Genomic DNA, 15,901 nt, shown 5'->3' with positions numbered 1-15,901 from the left:
CCTAGTGGGTTGCTCATGTTCGTCAGAGCCTGCGCTTGAAACATTATCGCTGTCATGTGACATGCCTACTAATTTTTGTTTCATTCACCACAGAATTTTTTACTGCCACCTTTCCTCTACAAAGTGTTGATCTTGTGCTGCCAGCTGTCGTCACCGCTGCAGTTGCTGTTGATGTGTGCCTTCCACTGTTTTGCGCCGCTGTCTGCAACCTTGGGTGTCTCTCTGCACTGCCACCGCTGTGGCCTGCCCCATGCTGTGTGTTGCCCACTCCGTTGTCCATCTTAACTGTTGTCACTGCACTACCTCTGTGTCGCCTGCACCCTGAGCTGCTCGCCGTGGCTGCTGCTGTGCTGGTTGCTCTCACGCTGTTGTCCACGACCTGGTGCCGCCTTCTGCAACTGATGGTGCCCCTGCGCACCATCTGTGACCTCATGCCACTGACAGCCACCCCTGGCCACCAGCTGGGATGTCCGCTTCGACCCCGGGCACCATTCGTGTGCTGCTACTGAGGCTGCACCACTTGGTCCTGGCCTCCTCCTCTTTCTTTTTCAGGCACCGTCTGTACCTCGGCTTCCTCTTATTCTGGAGAGCTCGTTTACTCCCCTGGCTCTGTCACTGGCTTGCATACGGGTTATCTAAGTAATGCAAAAATGGATTCTCAAAGCTGTTCCACCATTTTGCATGACATTAGGCTGAGCGGGATCAATATTTCCAAGAAAGTGATCTATTCCTATAACTTGTCGCATGCCAGTTGCACACTAATCCACAAAGGACACCCCACATCTGACACCAGATTTGTAATGTCATGCCCCAAGAGCAGTCTAGATGCCTAATGACATAAGGAAGGGGAGGACGGTTCGTCCAGTTAGCTACATGGAGAAGGCAAACAGGATATTTGAAGGAGTTATGGAACTAAGTCGGAAATATATAAACAAAAAGGCAAGACTTGGATAACTACAATCTTTCATTGCTCATTGGAGCAAAACTGAACAAGTGACTCTTGAATGTACACTATTCCTGATTCTCCTACACCCAGCAACAGAGGTACACGGCTAATTCAGAGATGCAAACAGAGCCACAGCGAAACGACACAAGACCTGCCTCGGGCCTGACCTGCATGGAGACATTTCCTGGACCACTTTCTGAACTGAACTCTCTCCAGGCACCGCTGCTACTGCCTTTTTAGGCAGCGTCGACCCCTTCCACACTGGCGTCTGGCCACCGCCCTTCTGGCCATTGTATGTCACCATATAAGATTACCACCAACGCTTGAGTTGCACCACGCACTCCACCATGTGACCTCACATGATACCTCTTGAATCTACGTCAATTTTCTGGTCAACGACCATCCTATGGCATCGCCAATGTATTCTCAATAAAACTTACTCGTTCTGTCTTCTGTTCTACCGCCTGTCAGGTGTTGCACATTTTAAATATATCACAATCTTTGGCCTGCGTGGCAGGGGCAGCATGTGCTAAACTATGTTAGGCAGCAGATGAACAACATTTGGCAGCAGAACTTGCTCGTCTCACACGTAGTTAAATAAAAAGAAACCAAATCCTTGTGAAAGAAAGGATTAAATATATTACATAATAGCCCATTCAAAAAAATCATAGACAAATTAGACATTGCTTGTGATTGCACCAGAGACAGGAGCACCAATGTTGGCATCAACAATTTTGTGAAACAACCAAACCTTGACAAGCTCTTCAAAATAAATGTTCATGTGATCTCACATAAATATAAGATGAGCCCTAAAGTAGTCTATTACACAACTTAAAAAGACTTACCTCAGCAATAGTAGTTTAATGTGTCAATGTAAGACAACGTTGTATTTTTTGAATGATAAATTTTGGAGGAAACTTCATCTTAAACTCAGGTAAATACAGTACTTAAAGCCATCTGACAGGTCAGCCATGTAATCAAACGAAACACTTGTGCCAGGCCACTGCAGTGTCACAAAATCATTGACGCAAATGGTAACACTCCTTCCACTGGCGCAATCACAGGTAGTGTCACATTTAGCTATGTTCTGTATGTGTATGGCCAAATTGCTAGGTAATCTGCTTTAGTGAACTATTAATTGTTAATGTGACTCTTCAGGTTTTGGCGGCGCAAAGACTGTTCCATTAAGTTTCGGGTGTGCAGCCTTAAGAAACTGTTAAGTTTTTCTTTCACAAGGACTGGGTGTAGCATGATCTTATCGCAAACAGCTTACAATCGTGTGGTGTTTCCAAATGACCGACACAGTGTGTAATCTTTTCTTAGATAACGAATTTAGAAGGCATTACTCCTACCTGCTTTGTGCAGCTGTGCTGAAATCTTAGCAATTTGCAAATCTGGGCACGGAGCATCTACCTAGAACACTTGACGCCAATTTGACTTTCTTTGGATGCCGTCTTCGTGGTGTCACAATTTTAACGGCAAGTAGTGTACACTGCAGAAAGTTTTGACCAGGCAATACAATAGCAAAGATCAAGCTACTGTGACTGTGACAGCAACTGCAGTGTAGACAATCCACACGATTACTGCAATGCTCAGTATGGTGATTGGAAACCCAGGACTCAAGGCTAGTTGGCTGATTGGGGGAAAGGACCAAACAGTAAGGTCATCAGTCCCATTGGATTAGGGAAAGATGGGGAAGGTCGGTCGGTTGGTTGGTTGGTTTAAAAGAAGGGGGAAGGGACCAAACCAGGAGGTCATTGGTCCCTTGTTCCTAACAAAACAATGCCACAAATGTGAGAATAAAACAGATGAGACATATAACACAAAGCGGAAAGAAAGGAAAAAAACCACAAAAATTAAGGAAAGGCAACAAACCCTAAAAGGAACACAAGAGCACAAGAAAACAACAGAGATGCTAGAAACAGAAGAGAGTAAAACAAGAAAGCAGATTACAGTGGCTGGCCAACCACGAGAATAAAAAGGAGAAGCCAGCCACTCTGCAACACATTAAAACTTGCACCCTAAAAGCATTAGGGTGTAGGACACAGAGGGACAAAGGACATGCGCTAAAACCTACGTAGAAGTATAAAACCCACTCTCAGGGATAAAACTTAAAACTAAAGCTGCTGCTGAGGCATCGTCGCCCAACACCGAAGGCAGCGAGCTGGGAAAGTCCACCAAAGAGTGGCTAAAAGTAGGCAGTCCTGTAAGAGGTGGACAACTGTCATTTGGGAGTCACAGCGACACAAAGGTGGGTCCTCGCGACAGAGTAGGTGACCATGCATTTGCCATGTGTGCCCAATTCGGAGCCGGCAGAGGACAACCGATTCCCTGCGAGAGGACCACATGGAAGACTTCCACACATTCGTCATCTCCTTAATGATACGCAGCTTGTTGTGCATACTGTTATGCCATTCCATCTCCCAAAGCCTGAAAACCCTGCGGCTTAAGACAGAACGCAGATCAGCTTCGGAGACGCCCATCTCCAGAATGGTTTCCGAATCACCTGTTTGGCCAGCCTGTCGGCAAGTTTGTTGCCTGGGATTCCGACGTGTCCAGGGCTCCACACAACACCACTGAACGACGGGACTGTTCCAGGGCATAGATGGACTCCTGGATGGACACTATCAGAGGATGGCGAGGGCGACACTGGTCGACAGCTTGTAGGCTGTTCAATGAGTCAGTACGCAGTAGAAATGATGCGCCAAGGCACAGGTGGATATGCTCAACAGCACGAGATATGGCCACCAGCTCTGCAGTGAAAACACTGCAGCCATCTGGCAAGGAGTGCTGTTCAATATGTCCTCCATGAACATACGCAAAGCCTATGTGACCGTCAGCCATCAAGCCATTGGTGTAAACCACTTCAGAGCCCTGGGACATGTCAAGAATCGAGAGGAAGTGACACCGGAGAGTCACAGGGTGAACTGAGTCCTTAGGGCCAAGTGAAAGGTCCAGACAAAGCTACGGCCAAGGCAGACACCATGAAGGTATACGTGATCGGACCGCAAGTAGAGGTGGTAAAGGGAAGGACTCCAGATCGGTGAGAAGGGACTGCACGCAAACCGCAATCGTTAGCCCTGACCTGGGCCGCCGATGCGGGAGATAGACTGCTGTGGGTGGGAAAAGGAGACGGTAATTCAGATGCTCAGGAGAACTATGTATATGTGCAACATAACTGGAGAGCAGTTGTGCACGTCTCATCTGCAATGGAGGGACCCCAGCCTCCACCAGTACACTGGTCACCGGACTCGTCCTGAAAGCTCCTGTCGCTAATCGAACGGAAAGATGGGGAAGTAAGATGGCCATACCCTGTCAAAGGTGTATCACTGTCACAGTCCTATTGGACAATACTACAGGTTCTGTCATGAACGAGAAATATGCATAGTGTAAGTAGAGCAGTAATTTTTCAGATAATGCAGAGCTCCAAGTGGTAAAATATTAACATCTTACATCTAAGTCCCAGTTTAACACTAAAAAAGTGTTTTTATATCCTCTGATGCTGTCTCAACACCTCCGGGTATAGGGATATTGTGTTGCAACTGAAAAATAATAAACTCTAGAAACAATTTGCATTGTATGTCTCAAAATGTTAAGAAACTTTCAAGTACTCACCAAATTCAAAAGGATAATTGTCCATCATTTGTAAACCACTAATTACAAGCAGATCTGGCTCAAAGCTGTCCAGGACTTCATCAAAGCCTTCCATTGAGCTCAATGTTGGATTTGTCACATCATTGTGGACAATAAACCTACAAATAGAGACAACAAATTTCACTTATTACTGCATGTTAATAACAAATCAAAGAAATTGGAATTTTTGGATGAATAAGAACTTAATAACAAAATATATTCACATAATTTCTGATACAAGCACTCCACATAATACTGTTTACCTACACTGCTAACACTACATTATCCTTAAGAGAATCTGTGTTGCCAAATTAAATATCAAACTAGTTCGTATTCATCAAGAACACCGACTTTCTCGGTGATCCACTCAAAATATTACACTATTTTTTATAAATTAAATGGAAAAAAAATCATGAACTGACTATAAAAAACCTCTATAACAGAAAAAGATCATCTCTCAATCAAGCAGTGTGTGCACCTGGAGCAATGAAATCACATTTTCAAACTGAGTGTGGCTAGAGAAAGCCACAAAGCTAGTACACTCCATTATGTCTAACAATTAGAACTCAATGCTCATAACATACTTTTAGTTAATAAATTATTTTCTTTCTCATTTTCATTAATCACAAAATACATTCATAGTTTTATACATTTATATTCCTAATCTGTGATGGCATGTACTACTCTTGGCTGGGCTATACTCAAAGGACAACAAAGCAGAAATAGGCTAACTGGAAATAACAAAGTATTTCACCACTAAGTAATATGTATGCTCATATTTTCCTTCACTCCTCCACTTGCTCGTTTATATTCTACCTCATTCATTCTCTCTCTCTGTCTTTTTGTCAGCATACCTTCTTTCCAGTAAACTCTTTTTACCACTTGCAATCAACAGAATATAAACAACTATATCCAGGTAGATCACATCTCACTGAATAATGTGATACATGCATATAGTCTTTTTTCCTACATGATGAGTATTGACTCATGCCTTCCCAGAATTTCACAATAGTGGAACTCCAGGACAGAACTGGGGCACATTCAATCCTTCCTCAATCTGAGGTGGGAAACCAAATATATCACTCTTATGGAGTACAAAAATTGTCTTGATGCAACATACCTACACCACACGGAGATGCAGCAATTATAGAAGTCCAATCTACCCATTTCCATACTCAAATAGTGGGGTCACAAAGTATAATCGAGCCAAGTGGTGGCAGAATACAGCAATATTTGCCACAACCTTTGCTTGCTAAATAACATATGGGGTCCCACAGAGATGGGCACTGAACCCATTTCTCTTGTTAACATACATACTGCAAATATCCTTACAATTTAAAGGATGGTTCAATAACTAAAACAGTTGTTGATGATGCGAGCATACTAATCTAGGGTACAAACTCGGTTCTACCAATCATAGTTCAGTTGATATCAAACAGGTCCACAACTGGTTCACAGCGCACAGTTCGAAAAGTAATGTCACAAGGACTTACATTATGCACTCACCAAATGAAAAGCTATGTGTAAAATTCCTTAGGGTGTAACTGAAAGAGTTAAATTGGAGTCAGCACAAAATTTTTCAAGAGGCTCGATAGTGAAATTGGGGCAGCTTTGTACAGCTACTTTGCACTGATGGAAGACACTCTCAATGACTTTACTCTCCTATTACTCATTTTCCTACTGAAATATCTCATCATTTCAGCTGCAAGCTGCTTGGCAATTGGAAAAACTGACACCGAAGTTGGGAGGAGAGAAAGTGACTCGCACTTCATCAATTGCCTTGCCCCTACTGCCACCAGTTGTTACCTGTCCATCACAGGCAAGCATTGCATAATTGTATCGTTGCACTTAAAACACTGCAGGGGTCTGCTACACCCAACCACACTTCCAGAGATAGACTGCTTTAAGACAACCTGACAAATTAGTGAAGTCAAAATTTATAACAACAGTCCCTCCTCCCATCCCCAAGCATGTCAATGACTTGCTTCACAATGTTTTTGAAGTCTGTTTTCCCTTCATCCCACCATCTCTTAAGAAATAATAACATCTTCAAAAATTTTGCTTAAGGGAATAAGGAACACAGAAGCAATTTGATGTGTTCAGCTGTCATTTCAATAATAAACAGTCACATTTACAATTCAAGGGTTTAATAAAGAAAATCCAGAATGGAATGCAAAAATATTAAGAAAAGGATAATTGCTGCCCACCATACAGCAGAGATGCTGAGTTGCACATAGGCACAACAATAAGACTATGAGCTATCACTCAACAAGGCCTTCATCAGAGATAGAAAACACACACACACACACACACACACACACACACACACACACACACACACACACGAGATCACAGTCTCTGGCTGCTGAAGCTTTTTGTTGTATGTATCTGCGACTCAGCACCTCTGCTATACGACGAGTAGCCACTATCCTTTTCATAATATTGTTACATTCTAGGGTTTAAGCTGATCTGAATACTAAAGGATGACATATTTGAATATCCCTTCTTCATTCTATTTGTAACAAATGCATTTTGATGATGTTAATAGTCAAAGCCAAATTGTAGGGGTGAACAAGCTTGATTATCTCGTGCAGGGCCAGCTGTGCAATGGAGAGCTGGGGTACTGACTGGCAATAGCTGATTGACAACCTGCTGCCGGTAATCTGCCTCTTCCCTCCCTTTGGTGCAGCACACAGGAGTGGTATGGCATGGCACTGACAAGACTTTACATTAAACGCTAAATTATCTTGAATTTCCACACTTTAAATGAATTAAAATAACAGTGTGCGACTTGACTGTCTCCATCACGTGTGACTTATGAGTGCCACTCGTGGATACAGATGGACATGGTGTGGGCCACAAAGTGACGTGTTGTGTAGCTGCCACATCACCTCTATATACAGCACTTCACTTGTTAACATGGACATGGCTCAGGCTCAAAACAGCTAGCTACCTGTGCTATCATCAGTGCATACTGCCTTATCCGACACAAGTTCTCCGAAATGTACTCTACCCTTAACATTTTCTGTGGTCACATAATCCTCTTTGTCCTCTGTGCTAGTCCATGTTCCCAACATATTTCCTAAATGGAGACCCCACCCCCTCCCACCCTCCAGAATTCTGACTTACGTTGAGTTTAATGCATTTTATATTTCTAACCAGATTTTTTCGTTAGTTGTCTCTATTTAGCTATTGCTTGTATATCATCTACCATCAGACAGGATCTAAGAAAACACTGTGTCTGGAAAAAACACACACACACACACACACACACACACACACACACACACACACACAAAGAGACAGACAAATGTTTTCCGCAATTAGATGGAGCTTAAAATCGTTGAGAGGTTATTTTATGCCGAAAATTTTACCATTTTTATTTAAGGTTAAAGGATATAGTAATGACATGATCTGCAGTCACTGTATAGTTACAGAAATTAAGTTGTCAGCCAGCAATGTGAATTCTAATTTAATGTTACTTTGGAACTTCAAAAATAGTGTGCAGATATGAACGTACAAGAAGCATACAACTGGGAAACAATCTGCAAGAAAATGACTATACCAAAGCAGAAACACCTCCACTGAATCTTTCCTGCAGAAAATGATTACATTAAACAAATTCACAGTTTATGTTACACTGTGAGAAACACTCAGGAGTGTTGGAGACTTTACAGTACCATGCTTCCTATTACTCACATCCGCACAAAATATTGTGGGATTGGACAGCTATGACACTTGGAAATGTAAATATCATATTAACATTACATTTACCTGTTTGCTCTAGGTGAAGAGTACTTTCCCCAAACCTCTCCTGCTTTGTACTCCAGAATCAAATGGACATCATCTCTCGATATTTCCCCTCCATAAACTGCAACAATTAGATAATCACAAAATGCTGTTTATGAAAGAAGCATTATACACATTAACACTTATTTTGTGTTTCAGTCTGTCCATAACACTGACATTTATAACTAAGGATGAGATTTATAACATAGGGCTGCACTTTATGGTGGAGGAAACTTGTTTCAATATACTGAGAGAGAGAGAGAGAGAGAGAGAGAGAGAGAGAGAGAGAGATAGAGGTGTGGCGGTTGGCACACACACTACCAGCCATTGTCAGTTTTCATGAGCTGGAGTCACCACTACTAGGTCAACTAACGAGTGTGTCCTGGTACATCAACAGCACGTGGTGGTCTGCATGGTCGACCATCCAACTGCCAACTGCACCCGATGGGAACCAGTGTATCAACCATGGCACAGTCACTCCTACCTCAATATACACTGGGTGGGAACAACAACAACAACAACAACAAAGTGAATCAAATTTACAATAAATGTGTTTATTTCTCTCAGCTTGCCATCCAGAATTTTTATTACATTTCGACAAACTTGTTAGCACTACAATTTATCTGACAGTATCATGAGCATGAGTGATTATGGGATCTGGTTGATGATAAGTATCAGCATAAAGAAAAGAAATACAGGATGGCTACTGTGGGATGGAAGGTGGCGCCAAGAAGCTCCTGCTAAATTAAAGGTGGGGATGTGGGGGCAGCACACGATAATAATGACTTTTCCTTCGTATCAGCTGAGCTATACTAGCCATAGGCAGTAGTGTAACTGCAGTTTTTGAACATAAGTAATTTCTATGGAATAATATTCATATAATTAACGCACCTTGATATTAAGTACTTTAAAATTTGTGATTTATAAAACTCTCAATAAATTCAACTTCAAGGAAAAGTTAAAAATACAGAATTACTAGATTTTATGAAATTCTTGAAATGCCCTGAGACTTCCCCAATTTTTCCATGCAAAATGTAATTCCTTGAGACTTCCAGATTTTCCAGAAGGATTGTTACCCTTGAAATAAGACAGGTGGTGTGAGGTAATCGTGTGTCAGTCTACATAAAAATCAACTAAAGGTTTTGACATCCCAGTGTCAAATATTTAACTTTTTTGTCTATTTTAAGTAGCCATGGAATATAGAAGAAATGCAAAATGACATGCTGTTTTGAAGCTGAAGTTGATCTGGTATCACTTCAGCTTTAATTTGAAATGATATATATATAGATGATGTAACTTACCAAACGAAAGTGTTGGTATGTTGATACACACACAAAAACACACGCACAAAATTCAAGCTTTCGCAACCTAAGGTTGCTTCATCAGGAAAGAGGTAAGGAGAGGGAAAGACGAAAGGATGTGGGTTTTAAGGGAAAGGGTAAGGAGTCATTCCAATCCCGGGAGCGGAAAGGCTTACCTTAGGCAGAAAAAAGGACCGGTATACACTCGCGCGCGCGCACACACACACATATCCATCCGCACACTGGTGTGTGTGTGTGTGTGTGTGTGTGTGTGTGTGTGTGTGTACCTGTCCGTTTTTGCCCCTAAGGTAAGTCTTTCTGCTCCCGGGATTGGAATGACTCCTTACCCTCTCCCTTAAAACCCACATCCTTTCGTCTTTCCCTCTCCTTCCCTCTTTCCTGATGAAGCAACCGTAAGTTGTGAAAGCTTGAATTTTGTGTGTGTGTGTGTGTGTGTGTGTGTGTGTGTGTGTGTGTGTGTGTTTGTTAGTGTCTCTATCAACATACCAACGCTTTCGTTTGGTAAGTATCATCATCTTTATTTTTATATACAGGGTGTTACAACAAGGTACGGCCAAACTTTCAGGAAATATTCCTCACACACAAAGAAAGAAAATATGTTAGGTGGACATGTTTCTGGAAACGCTTACTTTCCATGTTAGAGCTCATTTTATTACTTCTCTTCAAATCACATTAATCATGGAATGGAAACACACAGCAACAGAACGTACCAGCGTCACTTCAAACACTTTGTTACAGGAAATGTTCAAAATGTCCTCCGTTAGCGAGGATACATGCCTCCACTCTCCGTCGCATGGAACCCCTGATACGCTGATGGAGCCCTGGAGAATGGCGTACTGTATCACAGCCGTCCACAATACGAGCACGAAGAGTCTCTACATTTGGTACCGGGGTTGCGTAGACAAGAGCTTCAAATGCCCCCATAAATGAAAGTCAAGAGGGTTGAGGTCAGGAGGGCGTGGAGGCCATGGAATTGGTCCGCCTTTACCAATCCATCGGTCACCGAATCTGTTGTTGAGAAGCGTACAAACACTTCGACTGAAATGTGCAGGAGCTCCATCGTGCATGAACCACATGTTGTGTCGTACTTGTAAAGGCACATGTTCTAGCAGCACAGGTACAGTATCCCGTATGAAATCATGATAACGTGCTCCATTGAGCATAGGTGGAAGAACATGGGGCCCAATCAAGATATCACCAACAATGCCTGCCCAAACATTCACAGAAAATCTGTGTTGATGACGTGATTGCACAATTGCGTGTGGATTCTCGTCAGCCCACACACGTTGATTGTGAAAATTTACAATTTGATCACGCTGGAATGAAGCCTCATCTGTAAAGACAACATTTGCACAGAAATGAGGATTGACACATTGTTGGATGAACCATTCGCAGAAGTGTACCCGTGGAGGCCAATCAGCTGCTGATAGTACCTGCACACGCTGTACAAGATACGGAAACAACTGGTTCTCCCGTAGCACTCTCCATACAGTGACGTGGTCAACGTTACCTTGTACAGCAGCAACTTCTCTGACACTGACATTAGGGTTATCGTCAACTGCATGAAGAATTGCCTCGTCCATTGCAGGTGTCCTCGTCGTTCTAGGTCTTCCCCAGTCGCGAGTCATAGGCTGGAATGTTCCATGCTCCCTAAGACGCCGATCAATTGCTTCGAACGTCTTCTTGTTGGGATACCTTCGTTCTGGAAATCTGTCTCGATACAAACGTACCGCGCCACGGCTATTGCCCCATGCTAATCCATACATCAAATGGGCATCTGCCAACTCCGCATTTGTAAACATTGCACTGACTGCAAAACCACGTTCGTGATGAACACTAACCTGTTGATGCTACGTACTGATGTGCTTGATTCTAGTACTGTAGAGCAATGAGTCGCATGTCAACACAGGCACCGAATTCAACATTACCTTCCTTCAATTGAGCCAACTGGCGGTGAATCGATGAAGTACAGTACATACTGACGAAACTAAAACGAGCTCTAACATGGCAATTAAGCATTTCCGGACACATGTCCACATAACATCTTTACTTTATTTGTGGGTGAGGAATGTTTTTTATGTGTGTGTTTGCAAGCAGTGGGTGGAGAAAAACTGGGTTCTTGAGAAATAAAATTTAGAACATTATACTAGACAAGGTTTTAGTAATAAACTATGGCATCCACACTTTCCTTTACAAAGAAGCAGAGGAATAATTGAATCGAATTGTTTAACAAACATACTATAGTACAGGTGACAAGCTATTTCAATCATAAAAGTTATCAGAAATATAAAGTGCTTAAGGATGATTTTAATAACCACTGTCTGCATTTTTGTTAGGAGAGTTCTTAAGCAGTCTTTTTCTACCACAGACGATAGAAATAAAAAAGCTGCACACAGCTATCACTTGAACTATGTTATTTGATGTCACACACGCCAGAGGCCTGGAAGCGTGTTGTAGCACAGGCACCAACAGTATGGTACACTTTTGGTACCTAAACTGCACCACGATTCCAGCCGTCCGGTGTGGGCCTTGAAATATGGCATCCCGGTTATTACACAAGTTGAAAATATGGTCACTATTTTTTATAAACTTAAATTTGCCATATTTTGTGACAGTACCTTTTCCATTAGACATTTGCAAGCAAATATATGTCTTGGCTTCAGTTGTCTAAGTATGATTCCACAACGCATCGTTGTCGGCTGCAGAAAATGACGTGGTTCAGCGTGTTTCTCTCATTTTGGTGTTTCAAATACAGTTTTTTCCAATGTAGTTTCTTCTTTTCAGATAATACAAAAATAATAGTTAACATAATTCAAAATTATTTATGACTGCGACCTTCACATTGTTCTTCCGTCAACACACACCAAGAGTTAGCTTCCGACTCGGACTGACTATAGTCAAAGACTACTCCAACATCAAAGATATTTTACACAATCAGTTTCTTTGCTATTCTTCGATACATTTTCTAATAGTAATCAATATGCTTTTACTCTCAAAAACAGAAGTAAATTAACATATAATAAGACAAATTATAATAAATTCTGACAAAAATATAAGAAAACATTTTCAATTCAGTATCGACAAATACGGTAAAAAAAATAACATCTCCCAGATCCATTACAGCCTCTCACTTGTGATCGGCATTCCTAATGTGCGGCTGTCTGGCAGTGGACAGTTTCCACCAACATGCACTGATTGGAGCTTTTGCACTGACTGACCCGACAGCATGTTGTGTGTTACCAACCAATAATTTCGTACACCTGAAAATGGGATTATAAAATTCCAAAACTGGCCATGGTTTGAATAAATAATCAGAACGTCTGTTGATCTAGAGAACTTTTGAGAACGCTGACTGGAACACATTTCTGAAAAACCTGATAATAGAAGGTATACAATACAGGGAACAAACAGTTATTTACAACTTGTACAAAAACCAGACAGCAGTTATGAGAGTCGAAGGACATGAAAAGGAAACAGTGGTGTAGAAGGAAGTGGGACAGAGTTGCAGCCTACTCTTAAGCTTTATTTGACCTGCACACTGATAAAGCGACAAAGGAAACCAAGGAGAAATTTGGGAAGGGATTAAAGTTCAGGATGAAGAAGTAAAAGCTTTGATGTTTGTCGATGCCACTGTAATTTTGTCAGAGACAGTAAAGGGCTTGGAATGAAGAGTGTCTTGAAAAGAGGTTATAAGATGAATACTAACAAAAGTGAAACTAGGGTAATGGTGGACTGTAGTCAAATTCATTCAAGTGATATTGATAGAATTAGATTAGGAAATTAAGCATTAGAAGTAGCAGAAGAGTTTTCCTATTTGGGCAGCAAAATGTCTGATGAGCAAAAATTCAGGGGATACAAAATGTAAATTAGCACAGCAGAAGGTATTTATCGAACGTGTAGCCTTGTATGGAAATGAAATGTGGACGATAAGCAGTTCACACTACAATAGAATCGAAGCTTTTGAAATATGGTTCTGTAGACGAGCGCTGAAGATGCGTTGATTAGATCGAGTAAATAACAACAAGGTGCTGAATGAAATTGTGGGGGTGAGGGATTTATAGCACAAGCTGACAAAAAGGAGGAATCAGTTTATAGGACACACTCTGAAGCAACGAGGAATGGTCCATTTGGTACAGTTTTAGAGGTAAACCAAAGGATAAGTCCATCAAGCAGGTTCAAATGGATGTAATGGATGCAGTACCTACTCACAGATGAAGCGACTTGCAGAGAGTTGACTAGCATCGAGAACTGCAACAAACCAGTCTTCAGACAGAAGATAACCACAACAACAACAACAACAACAACAACAACTAATGAGGTATTATGTGGCCACTACATCGTGGCAGTTTCAGGTGGGGAGTGTTCTGAACTATTGTTGCGCGAGATACTGGTAGAAATCGGACCTGAACTACCACCGTCAACTGCATAAAATAATTGCGCTATATTCACTACCAAATGCTTTGTATACTCCAATTTGCTTTGCGTTGTGGATTGCTTGTTTTTTTTCTAATTCTGAAATGAGTGAGGAGACTAATCCTGACACATAAAGGGATTCTAATGAGACTCTCACCATAAGAAAAGGAATCAGCAATCCCTATGACCGCTATGTCAGATTTGCTTTTGAGGAAGCACAGAATGCGGACGTAGGATGGCAGCCCTTCAAGAGGGAGGCTAGGCTTATTCCCCTGCACTGCTCCTCTCCTGTCCTCAGACAGTCCAAATTCTCATTTGTTCATGGTTGCAGCTGACTGCCATGATATACTGTGCGCATAATACTTGCAATTATCAAATCATCAACAAATGGAGTGAACTTACAATAAATGTATTTGTTTGTTGATGTATAAAACGAGAAATTTTACTACCTTACACCAAACACGAGATGGCCAAAGACATTCAGCCAAACTGATTCCCACAGGCAGCAAAGGTAAAAGTAGGTCAACAAAGATAGGGGCCCACTTGCTTCAGCAAGCATTACACAACAGCACTTTCCTCAGCAAGCATTACACAATTGTGTATAGAAGGTTCCTCAGAGACTGCCAGTTAACGAATCTTCTGTTCATCAGTCAATCATCCCATTGGCATGTGGCACACTTGGCAGTATAGGCTTTAAAAAAAAAAGTACATACATTTGTATCATACTTGTGATCCACATGGTTAAGTTGAGATCCCCACTCCCTGAGACGAGAGACATTCCGCTACCAGACAACAGGGGGTGGGGTGGGGTGGGGGGGGGGGGTTGCTAAAGTACACATTAGACACTACAGGCACAATGAACTGACAGTGCCAGCCCATTCCCAGTACAGGGCTCCGAATTCACCAGACCTGTATGCAACCAATGAAGGCAGAGATCCCTGAGGCACTCACCATTTGCCACAGCACACAAGACGTGGCTTATCAAAATCCTTGGACAAGCAAGCATTACCTCCACCTCCTACTTAAACAAGTAAGCTAACATACCAAATGGAAGCAACAACAACACTGATTTTAGGTGGGCAGCTGCAGAAGAGAAGAACAAGTGGCTTATGTTAATGTGATGCTCCTATGCACATTATAGTCTGATTTTGGGAATGTGTGATAATGTCAGATCAGACATGCTCTTAAATGGATGACACCTCTCCAATGTAAAAAACAAACTGCTTGCATTTTGTGCACAGTCCTTTCTCCACTTTTTTGCATCTGCTTCATATTGATGCTTGTTATCAATATGTATTAGTACTTTTGCATTTACTTATGTTCATACAGTTATTATGAATTTGAAATAGTCATCTTCAGAAAAGCACAAAATCCATGTTAGGTTCGGTTGCAAAGCAGAGCAACACACAGGCATATTTAAAGGAGATTTAAAAGTAAGACTAAGCTATCAGATTTTGACTAATCTTCTTTTAAAGTTACTTTAAATATACCCGGCTGCAGTTCAAAGCCCCTCTATGTAGTGGGAATCAATCTACCCTGTTTTACTACTGTTATTTAATTAGTCAAGTCAACAAAAGAAAATTTGGGGAAAAATTATGTAGTCACAAATTTTTGTACAGTGATAAGAGTGAGTGTCATGGGGATGGAGGTGGAAGGGGAGGGGCATTTTTTTGTTGTTGTTGTTGTTTTTCTTGATTAACTCAAAAATCACAGCTTCTAGCAAAAACTAGTTCCTGGTACAAAATTAATCTACTTTATTTTCCCATAAAAAAAGTTCTTTTAATTTTTTCTCTAGTAG

At 41.6% G+C, this 15,901-nt stretch overlaps 1 protein-coding gene across 2 annotated transcripts in view; it reads right to left on the bottom strand.

Moving 5' to 3' along the window:
- The window catches only part of LOC124717189 (ADP-dependent glucokinase), an 87,910-nt gene that overhangs the window by 44,093 nt on the left and 27,916 nt on the right, over positions 1–15,901 (bottom strand). For both annotated transcript variants that reach the window (XM_047243966.1, XM_047243967.1), the window contains exons 3-4: positions 8,354–8,450; positions 4,562–4,698 (exon numbers count right to left, since the gene is read on the bottom strand). In XM_047243966.1, coding sequence (XP_047099922.1) covers positions 4,562–4,698; positions 8,354–8,450 — 234 coding nt within the window. The remainder of the gene's footprint in view (positions 1–4,561; positions 4,699–8,353; positions 8,451–15,901) is intronic.

The sequence above is a fragment of the Schistocerca piceifrons genome, chromosome 9, assembly GCF_021461385.2.
Source record: "Schistocerca piceifrons isolate TAMUIC-IGC-003096 chromosome 9, iqSchPice1.1, whole genome shotgun sequence".
Classification (NCBI taxonomy): Eukaryota; Metazoa; Arthropoda; class Insecta; order Orthoptera; family Acrididae; genus Schistocerca; species Schistocerca piceifrons.
This window is presented reverse-complemented; position numbering and strand designations above follow the sequence as displayed.